Raw genomic sequence first — 10,669 nt, forward strand, 5'->3', positions numbered from 1 at the left:
AAAGGTAAGGAGCCTCTCCTTGCTGATTTCTGGGGGTTATCGGTCATCTGCAGAGGTGGCTTTGGTCCCTCAGCCTGCCTGTGGGGTGAGAGCAGCGGTGGCTCCGTGCTCGTGTAGGTGTGGAGCTGGTTGGCTTCAAGCAGGGGACATCTCGTGCCCTAGCCATAGTGTTTGACAGCATCCCATGGGCTTTCTGGGCTCTCAGGGCCTTGAAGTGACCTGCAAACCTCCGTTTTAGGTGTTCTCTCTTCTCTTGTCCGGAGCTGCGTTGTTTAGGAAAATGCTGATGTCGATGTGAAAAGTCCTGGCAATGGCTGGGCTGGGTCACGGGGCAGGAACAAATCACTTTCCCACTAGGGAAAGGTCATCTGTGAAATTTTACGGACAGTTCCCCTGTTCTCCAAATACCCTCTCCCCCCGGCTTTTTTTTTTAATTTTTTTTTTCCGCGTGTAATTGCGTGTCAGACCAAGTGCACTGAGAATGTGAGCAGGGTCTGATACAAGGAGGGTGAAATGAGATAATCCATGTTTTCATCATCCATAGGCCTCTCTTTTCACAGCCCGTGGGCCGTACTTTATTAGGCTGAGCAGCTCTGGGCCTGCAAGAAAGAGGAGGACTTTCTCATCCTGATGAGAATGGGGCAGTGAATGGATTCCAAGTGTTTACTCAGCGTTTGTCTCGTGCTTTATCAAAGGCATGAGGAGGAGGTGCCGACAGACCTTTTGTCCCGCTGATGTGTTATGACAATGTTCCATGAATATGCAGAATGGCAGAAGGGATTAGAGCCAGTACAATTCCCCTCCGGCGCTGCTTTTTTTTTTCTTTTTTTTTCTTTTTCCTTTTTTTTTATTTTTGCCTGGGATGTTCAGGGGTTTAAGGGTGACCTGCTCGCAGTCAGGGCACTAAACATCAGATTTCCCCGCAGATAGGGGAGTAAAAATCCCACACTTGTCCAAAGCTGTTAGCATCTGGCTCGAAGGTTGGGCTGCCGTGGTCACTGGCTGCTCTTTATGAAGCTTGGGCTGGCAGGGGCTGCCTGGCTGACAGCTTTGTGTTTCAGGAGACAGGGGGATATTGGGGCGTAATTAAAACCTGAGTTGATCAGTGACACGTGAAACCCAGGCCGATGGTGATGTGGCTGCTGCTTTTCTCTTGGTGTGGGCTGGCAGCAATGCCTCGCCATGCTCTGCTGCTGCTACCCAAAGTCCTCATCCAGGCTGCCCAAAATGTGGGTGTCGTTCAGTGGTGCTGGCATCGGGCAGTGATGCTCTCCGTGCTCTGAGCTCACCCCTTTGTCTGTAGGCGTTAATGAGTTAATGCTCCTGCGAGGCAGGTGGTGGACGTTATCTCCATTTTCAATATGGGGAGATGATGGAGTTGATGCTGCAGCAGGTCGGAGGGAGCAGGCACGGTGCTGGAGCCCCGGGCATAAATCCAAGCTTTCCTCTTGCGTTTCCGATCCTTCTTCTCCAAGTGGTGCTGTTGAGCGATGGTCAGCAGCCGTCAACCCGTCCTGCTTGTGGTGCGTTTCTTCTGTGTAGCTGAGCAAAGGTGTTCCACCTGAAAAAATGTTCTCCACTGGTCTCCTAAATCTTGAGAATCTTTCCCGTCCTGTTCCCCAAATGGTTTGAGGGGGAGCTCCCCGGGTATGTATATACGAGGTTAATGGTGGCTTTTTGTGTCCTATCTGGGTCCTGTTGGTGCGGTTGCTGTGTGTGGGGCTGCCAAGTTGGTAACTGGAGAGTACGGAGGGGAAAAACAGCGGGGAAGGAGGCAGAGCCTCCCTGAAGTCCTGGCACCGGCCGTGGGGAGGTGGCGCCCGCTGCCATGGCACGTGTCGTCGCTTGCTGGTGTCCCTCTCCAGCCACTTGGGAACGCAGGCAGTAAGTAACCTAATGAATTTTGATGCAATTAGCCTGATGCCAGCTCTCAGCTGGTGGCCCGTGAGAGCACTTGGCAATGGCTCCGGTGTCTGCCGTGCCCACTGCCTGCCCTTGCTGCCGCCGGAGGGTGCAGACCCCCTCCAAGGGGTCTGGGCAGCACTGGGCTGTGTTCCTGGCAATCCCGGACCCAAAACTCCTTGGGCTGGTTGCTCAGGCAGCCAAATTCTTGAGGCCGGCTTAAAAAGGACCGGGGAGCTTTTGCCATCCGTCTGCTTTCAGCACCGTCAGCAGTGCGAGGCCTGCCTTTGCCCTGTGGGCTGCGCGCGGAGGGTCGCAGTGCTCGCGCTGTCCTCTGCAATCAGGCCTCCTCCACCGCAGCGTAAGGGAAGAACAATGAAATGTGAACAAGTCCTTCCCCCTTGGAGAAACCTGTGACGAAAACACGATTGGCGGCCCTGGGAAGGAGGCCTCGGAGCTGGCCTGGGTGCCAACCCTGCGTGGGCCAAGGGGATTTCCTGACGCCAGCTGGGCAAGCCAGTGACCTGAGTCAGAGTGCATGGGATGAGGATCGGGAGCAGGAAAAGCGGGTTGTGGAGCAGCATGCATGAAGGCAGAAAGCCACCAGAATGAGGTGGGAGCTTGGAGCTCCAGCAAAGAGGCTGAGGCTGCCTGACGTCGCCCGTTTCTCACCCAAGCAGAAGCAATTCGGCAAAGCCCGCAACTTGGTGAGCCGGGATGCAGCTGTATGCACCACAGCCCTGTCACCCAGTGGGACAGGGCTGGGGCAGGAGCAGAAGTGGCGTGGCGTGGGCCTCCAGAGCAGCTACCCCAGAGCTAGAGGTGATGGGCGAACCGCAGCAGCTCTCCCCAGGCACTCGGCGCTGACAGAAGCAGCCCAGATCTGGGTGCGGGCACCAGCCGCCCACCTGCATCCAACACCGCCGTGATACAGAGATTCCCATCTCAGCTGGAGGACCCCAGTGCCCACAGGTGCTTTGGAAGTGGTAGGTGGGAAGGGGTTGATTGAATCTTTGTGGGCCCCCAAAATAAAAAGATTTCTGGCTCGCTTCTGGCAGCCCCAGGTAGCACAGGGCAGGGCTAGCTTTGGCTAGGAGCAGTGTGTGACAACGCTGTGATTTGTGCCTGTCCAGTCTGATCTGAGTCTGAATCGTCTCTCTTCCCTTATCATGAGGAAATTATGTGATGAACATGGGCCTGTTGTGGCTGGAGACCCTCTTCCTTCACCGTATGCACGTTGAAGTCACTGCATGAAATATTGGTCACTGGACATCTGTGGAGTGCTGTCAAAGGCATCGGAGGTCTCTACAACCTGGGCCCGCCCGCCAGCCAGCCATTTTCTGCACCAGCACAGACACATGGTGAGATGTCCCCATTTTGGGCAGAAGGGCTGGGAAGTGGCCAGGCCACCTCCTCAGTGCCTGGGAATATGAAGACAGGTGCCTTGCTCCTGGACTTGCCTCTTCTCTTGCTCGGCTTTAGGATGCCCAGCAGAGGTATCGTGCTTGGCTACCAGCCCTTGGCTCCCCATCAGCCCTGTGGGCCTTTGAGACCCTTCTCCAGGCAAGCATATGGGGCTGGTTGGGAGGATCTCTGCTCTTCTTCCCCCCAGATCATCATCGACGTGAGGCCTCAGCTCTGCACCCTTGCTGGGAAATGCTCCCAGCTCCGGCCCCAGTGTCCTACCCAGCTTCCAGCCACCAGCTCCTGGGCACCCTGCACCTCCAGCTGAGATCCCTCCTCCTCCACTACCAGGAGGGGACTGACAGAGGTGCCTGGCCCAGCCAGGAGGGATTAAAGGGCTTTTGTTTCAAAAGCATTTTAAGCAATGTGAAAAAAAAAAAGCCAACCTGCCAGGCTGGCTGCAGGCAGATCGGATCGGAGGTATAAGACAGGGAAATTTTCCACGGCAGAGGTGTGCTTCTGGCCTAAGGGGAGGGAAAAGGCGATTGTGTTTGGAGTGAATGGAATCACTCCTGGCAGGAGCATTAAACAGAGGAAAAAGAATCGGCAGTGAGCTAGCAAGGTGGGATTTTACCTGTCTGCCTGGGCTTGCAGCTAATCAGTCCAGCAGTTACAGGGGGGTAATGGAAGGATGAGGGAAAAGGAAACTTCTGTAGTGAAATGCTTGCCTGGGAGCCCTGATGTGCAGCGTTTGGGCGTCAGTCCCTTGATTTGACTGAAAAATGCAAGCCTTGGTGGGTTTGGGGTGAGATGCAGGTGGTCTGTACGGCAAATTCGCCTATTGCATGGCAGCCAGTGAGCGCTGGGGCAGCAGCAGGGCTCCCGGGTGTGGGGCCAGGGAGGGGGAAATAGTGGGGCAGTGCAAGAAACCTGCTCCCCGTTCGGTGCCTGTGGCTGGGCTGTGTTCTGCCTGCTCCGCTCTTGTTCCCACCTTCCTCAGGTGGGTTCGCAGAGGCTTTCGGCAGACCTGGTGGGCCAGGTTCTCCCATGGACCTGGTGCTTGTTTACGAGGTGAAAACGCTACAGTTCTGTGTGGGCCTCGCAGGACAGCCCTGCAGGGCGCTGGGCTTTAATCGCCTACCTCACGTCCTCCGGAGAAACCCGGGTTCTGCTGGGAAGAGGTGGCTCTTAAGGACACGGTTGGAAAGTTTGAGACCAAGGTTCCTTGTGAAGATCCGCTCTTGCAGGGGTTGTCCTCAGGACTTTGTGTCGCGGTTTGTTCCACCACCTCTTTTTGACTGAGGGCACCGGGAAGGGCAGCGGCGCCACCAGGACAAGGCCCAGCCCAGCCTGACCCTCCTGCCTGCCCTCTTCTTTGGCTTGGATTTTGGCCACAAGATACGGAGCTGGGGCATTTCCCTTTTTCCAGGAAAATTAAATATTGATTGTCACAAATCTTTGTTTCTCTTGAATGAACAACCAATAAAAGCACCGAAGGTTGTAGAAGCCAAATCTCTAAAACTCCAAACCGAGCTTTGTTCCTGATCATGGCTTTCAATGCCTCAAGTCTTTTAGAATCTTTTATATCTTCCCTCAAGTTTAAACAGATACTTCTCTTAAGAATGTTATTGTTTTGTAAACAGACAACAAGAAGGAAGCAGTTGTTTTTTTTTTCCTTTCACCCCCTTTATTTCACTAGGATTGAAAGAAAGCTTCAGTTTTTATTTGAAATTTAATTCTGAGTAGAAGATCTTAAATAGTTGGAGTGGAAAAAACTTCACCACGAGGGTGAAGAAGGGTTTGCAAGTTCCGTTCTTTAGAAGCTTTTCCCCAGTTTGGTAAATGCTTTACCTGTACCATACCCGTACTGTTAGTGAGGAAATGACTGTGCCTGGGTGTTGCTGCACCGTTACCTACAACTATGCTGGTGACTGAGTGAGTTCATGAGAAGTGCTCGTTTGCTGTACTCGTCTCCTCCTTGTGTCTGGGAGGAGTGCACAGCTGGTACACGTGTGGCTTCCAGCGCAGGATATCCACGTGCATTTGGTTGGGGTATTTCGGGGCAGGCTCACCCCTTCCCCAGGGTCCCGTTACAGTGCCAAGTGACAGAGCAGTGCCGGGCACAAAGTCATCAGCCCCTCCTGGCTTACCCCCATTATACCCTGGGGGGATTTGGGCTACCCAGAAATTTCACACCACGGAGTGCTGCTGCCTCTCCTTGCTGTTGCTCGCACAGACAAGTGGTTTCAAGCTCCTGCTAGCAGCCACGTGGCAGTGCACAAAGGTAGCCGAGAGAAGCAAGTTCACCCGTCCTCTAAAGCAATTTCTGGAGGTAAAAGAGCAGTTTAAGCTGTTCTGTGTGCTCAGGCTGAACCGATGTGGAAGGCAGCAGATGCTGGCAAAGCTTGCACATACTTAGCAAATGTGATTTACTCCTTCTGCATTGCCTTGTTTTAAAGAGAGAGACAGGTCTCGCTTGTGGAAGCCATTTTTATTGTAACCCTCCAGCTTTTTGTAAAATACCTGGGGCAGAAAGAGCACCTGGAGTGAGAAAACATATGTGGGAATTAGTGTCTGACTGGTTCGGCTTTCCTCGTTCAGCGGTAGGGCTCAGCCTGGTTCCTGCCCACCTCTGTCCTGCTGCTCTGTCCGTCTGTCAAAACCACTCCGCCCCCCGGCTCCTACCCCTGCGAAGCTGGGAGCTGTCTGAACGCTCCCAACACCTTTCAAGTAGCTGCTCACCACCTGGAGCCTCGGCCAGCCCCGAGCCCGAGACGGGGCCAGGGCTCCTCCCGCGGTGCGCAGCGTTACACGGGAGCAGGGCCTCGGACCAGGACCCCTTCACCTGGTGAGCCTTCGTGTCCTGCTGCCTAGACGAGACCTCTTTTCCTTTGTGTGGTCGCAGGTAGCTCCAGACCCAGCCGGTGTCGGGTTTTCATTTTCCCATTCTTCTTCTGATGGTTAGACCACTTAAAAAAAAAAAAAAAAAAAAGGTAATATGATTGCTTGTGGGACTAAATGAGAAAAGCTGTTCCTCCTTTACACCCCTTAACCTTTTTCCCTCCCGAACTGCTTCTTGCTAAATCACTGTACTTAAAAAAAAATCTTTGTGTCTGCATTAAAAAAAAAAATCACGCCTGCGAAGCTGAAGGTTTCCATCCCCCCCCCCAGCCCCCGGGGGTAAGTTTCTTTGTTCTTCACGGCATGGTCTTCAGTGACTCCCTTCACCTTCACGGCGTTCTCACCTTCTCCAGCGACTGGGCAAGTCAGATCCTCAGGCTGTGGGTCACGAAGTGCCCAACGCTCAGATACGCGCTCAAGCTAAATGCACGCTCCCGGAGCAGTAGGAGTCTTGGTCATTTCCCCTCCTCCTCCCAAGGGGATGAAGGGTCCCTGCCGTGCTCTTGGTTTGCTTCCCTCGCTGAAGAGCTGCCTCCTGTCTAAGAAAAACCAAACTCTGGAGAAAGGCGCAGTTCTGTATGCTGAATACTCCCGCTGCCCCTGTTCTTGCCCTCATTTGGCAGAAGGGAAGCTGAGGCAGTTTACCCCAGCACGCCCAGTAGCTGACCAGGACTGGAGCAGCACAGCTCTGCCAGACCCCACGCCGCCCTGCCTGAGCCCTGAGGAGGGCAGGAGCTGAAGCAGGAACGTCTGCAGAGAAACTAAGAACAAAACCAGATGCAGGCACAAGTGAGGGAACGAGTGAGGGTGGGAAATAAACCGGGCAATGAATTCTTGCTTGGACCGTAAAATAAAACCTCTAGGAGATGCTTAAAGAAGATGGGATGGGGAATCTTATTTTAAACAGCTTGGTGGCTTTTTAGTTCAAACAGGAGAGGAAGATGATGGTGCGATCCGAGCCACATCTGCCTGCCTCTGTGGCAAAAGGCTTTGTCCTGCTGTCTGCTCGGAAATACTTTTAACCGGGTCACGAAGTTGAAGGCTGTGATTTTTACTGCTCGCAGGATAGGAGGGATCTGCCACCATCTGAGGCCCAGCAGGGCTTCCTGAGTGCTACCTTCAGCCTCGCTGAGGGAGAGACCCCTTTTTCCCCTGTCCGCCCCCAAAATGCCATCCCTGCCCCGCATCCCTCGTACCTGCGGGCAGCCCCGAGCTCTGCGCGTCCCTTTCCGCTCTCCCACGGGGAAATAAAATCAAACACAAAACAGAAGCTTGGTTTCCTTACCCGGGAGGCTGCACAGTAGCAAACCGGGGGGGTTGGGGCAGAGCAGCCCCGGCTCTCTCCGTCGCTGCGTCCTGGCCGCCTCGGAGCGCTTTTCCCAGGGAAAAAACGCAACGAAATGCGGGCAGCGGGGGGGCCGGGGGGCAGGCTTACCTGCTCTCCTGCCGGCGGCCGGCCGCGGGATAAAACTCGCCCTGGGTTTGGCCGGCGGGGCTCGCTTTAATTTCCCCCCTGCTCGGAAAACGGAGCTGGAAACCGAGCGAGCGCCCGGGCGGATCGCGCAGCCCTCTCGGGAGCGGGTTTCCCCCGGGGGCCTCGCTGCCCAAGACACCCCCGGCGAGGGGTCGGGGGGATTTGCCCGTGGGAGACGGGTCCCGGGTTCCCCCCCCCCCAGCGGAGGGCCCGGCTGGGCCGGCCCGGGCTCCGCACGCCCCCGGGGGTGGGCAGGGGGGCGGCCGCCCTATATATTGCAAAGCGGCTCGGGGCCCGGCTCCCCATCGCCGGGAGCTGCCGCGGCGCCTGCCCCCTTTCCCCTTCCCCTTCCCCTCCCTCTCCCCCATCCCTCGGGGGGGGCTCTTTCTCCCGTGCCCCCCCCCTTACCCCCGTCCCTCCGGCCGTATATGACCGCGGCCGGCTTCCCCTGCCTGCGAGGCATGTGCACGCTGCCGGCCCCCGGCCCCGCCGCCAGCCCCGGCTCCCCCGGGCCCCCCCGGGGGTCACCCCCCTCCTGCCAGGCGCCCCCGGTGAAGCCGGAGCCGAGGGGCGGCGGGGGCAGCCCCCCAGCTCCCCTTCCTCCGCCGCTGCCCCCCGAGGAGCCGCCGCCAGCAGCCGGGGGTCGCCGGAGAAAGCGGCCGGTGCAGCGGGGCAAGCCCCCCTACTCCTACATCGCCCTCATCGCCATGGCCATCGCCAACGCCGCCGAGAGGAAGCTCACCCTGGGGGGCATCTACAAGTTCATCACCGAGCGCTTCCCCTTCTACCGGGAGAACCCCAAGAAGTGGCAGAACAGCATCCGCCACAACCTCACCCTCAACGACTGCTTCGTCAAGATCCCCCGCGAGCCCGGCCACCCCGGCAAGGGCAACTACTGGACGCTGGACCCGGCGGCCGAGGACATGTTCGACAACGGCAGCTTCCTGCGGCGGAGGAAGCGCTTCAAGCGCACCGACATCACCACCTACCCCGGCTACATGCACAACTCCAGCGCCTTCACCCCGCCGCCCGCCGCCCGCCCCGTGGCGCCCGCTGCGCCCTACCCCAACGCCCTCTGCTCGCCCGGCTACGGCCCCCAGCTCTCCGGCGCCGTTTTCCATCCTTACGGGGCCGGAGCGGCCCCGCAGGCTCAGCACCCCAGGATGTTCAGCATCGACAGCCTCATCAGCGGGCAGCAGGCCCTGCAGCCCTCGCCGCCCGCCGAGCTGGGCCACCCCTCGTTGGGTTTATCCGGGGCTGAGCTTGCCCCCAGCTGCTCCGCCGGCGCCTCCGAGCCTCCCTGCTTCCAGCCTCAGCCCGTCAGCCCCGGCTTGCTGGGCCGGCCCGGCCCCAACGCCTTGCCTTACCCCTACGCCGCCTCGCCTCCCCACCTGCCCGTGGGGCAGGGCGGCTATTCGCCCGGCAGCCCGCAGCTCTACGGGGCTCCCAACAGGCTGGCCCTGCCCGCCGTGCGCCCCACAGCCTGCGCCGAGCACGGCGAGCAGCTCCTGGGGCTCCCCGCCTCGTCGCCCCTCGGCCAGTTCGGCTCCAGCAACGCCTACGTCAGGCAGCCCAATTTCCCCGCCGGCCTCGAGCGGTACATGTGATGGGGCTGGGGGGGCACGGACGGGTGCCCCGAGGTGGCCGTGGGCACGGCCGGACACGCGGACGCTGCCCCGTGGTGGGATCGGCTGGGTGGGGTGGGGGGGGTCCTGGTCTTCGGCTGCGTATGGACACAAAGCCACGTGCACGGTGCAGGGGGGCAAAATCCTCTCTTTCCCAGCTGATTTTTAACTGGAGAGAAGGGGATGTATTTTGCTGCCGCGTTCCCTCCTGGCAGTGATGCTCTCCGTGCCCGGGGGTGTCTGTTTCTCACCCGGCTGCGCCTGGGTGGAGCAGGGCACCCCGCAGCACCCCGGGGTGAGGCAGAGCTCGCCCAGGAGCTCGGTGCGTGGTGGGACAGGCAGGAACCCAGGGAGCAGAAAATGTCCCCAAACGAGGCTTTTTCTCTCTTCCCTGGGTGCCTCCTCCATAACTGGAATGAGCTACCAAAAAAAAAAAAAAAAATCCCACTACTAAAGGAACTCACTGGATTTTAAATGAATATTTAAGATGCTTACCCTTTCCTTCCCCCGTAGGAAAAAAAAAAAAGAAAAGAAAAAAAAGAAAAAACTCACCCTGACTACTTCTTTTTACTATTTTTAAAATTCACTTTTATTGTTAGAAAGGACTTTTTTAAAATAAAGCTTTTCCTTCCAACATGTCCAGTGCTGCTGTTCCTCTGGCCCCAGCCAGGCCTTTCCTGGAGGAAATCCATTCCTCCTGTGACTGGTGGAAGGCAGACTTGTGCTGCAGTCCAACACCACCTCATCCTACGGTTTTAGTGATGCTTTTTAAAGCTATTTTACTATGATTTTTAAAAAAGTGAATGGGAACTGCCCATGGCCGAGCTGTGCGATGGATGCGATAAGCTCTTCATCACGAGGGAGGTGTGAGGTTTGCCCGCGCTGTTCTTACCGGACCCGACGGTTTCCATCTGTGCAGCAGGGAATGTGTCTTCCCTCCCAGAAATGCCCTGCAGGTGAACCTCCGGTTTAGCACGTCAGGTTAGGAGATCGTAGTTTTCCTTCCTAGGCACAAAATCGATTAAAAGCCCAATCTGTTCACTGCCCGGCCTGGTGCTCTTTATTTATAGGACCGTCCAGCCAGAGCGCTCAGCCAGGCTAGGAGGCAGGATGCCCCGCCGCTGGATTCAGCTTTTCTTGTCTAAACACCCTCCAGGTAAAAGCAACTGATTTCTCCCCGTCACTCCGGGGTCCTCTGAAGCAGAGCGGTTCCCACAGTCCTTAAGGAGGAGCTGGGTGTCACCGGGGTGGCGGTGCAGACCCGAGCATCTCGCCCCCCGGCTGACGTCTGTGACCAAAAGCTGTGTGCGGGGCGATGTCGGGGTGGGAACCCCACGGGTCGGCTTTTGCCCACAAGGTGGGA

The 10,669-nt window shown here is 57.2% G+C and overlaps 1 protein-coding gene across 1 annotated transcript; it reads left to right on the forward strand.

Moving 5' to 3' along the window:
* Positions 1–8,109: 8,109 nt before the first annotated feature.
* FOXE3 (forkhead box E3) lies at positions 8,110–9,288 on the forward strand. Its single transcript, XM_035538019.2, has one exon. The coding sequence runs from the start codon at positions 8,110–8,112 to the stop codon at positions 9,286–9,288; it is 1,179 nt and encodes a 392-aa protein (XP_035393912.2).
* Positions 9,289–10,669: the final 1,381 nt, after the last annotated feature.

The sequence above is a fragment of the Cygnus atratus genome, chromosome 8, assembly GCF_013377495.2.
Source record: "Cygnus atratus isolate AKBS03 ecotype Queensland, Australia chromosome 8, CAtr_DNAZoo_HiC_assembly, whole genome shotgun sequence".
Lineage (NCBI taxonomy): Eukaryota > Metazoa > Chordata > Aves > Anseriformes > Anatidae > Cygnus > Cygnus atratus.

Coding starts and splice junctions, on each gene's coding strand:
- FOXE3 (XM_035538019.2), top strand. CDS start 8,110: ATGACCGCGGCCGGCTTCCCCTGCCTGCGAGGCATGTGCACGCTGCCG.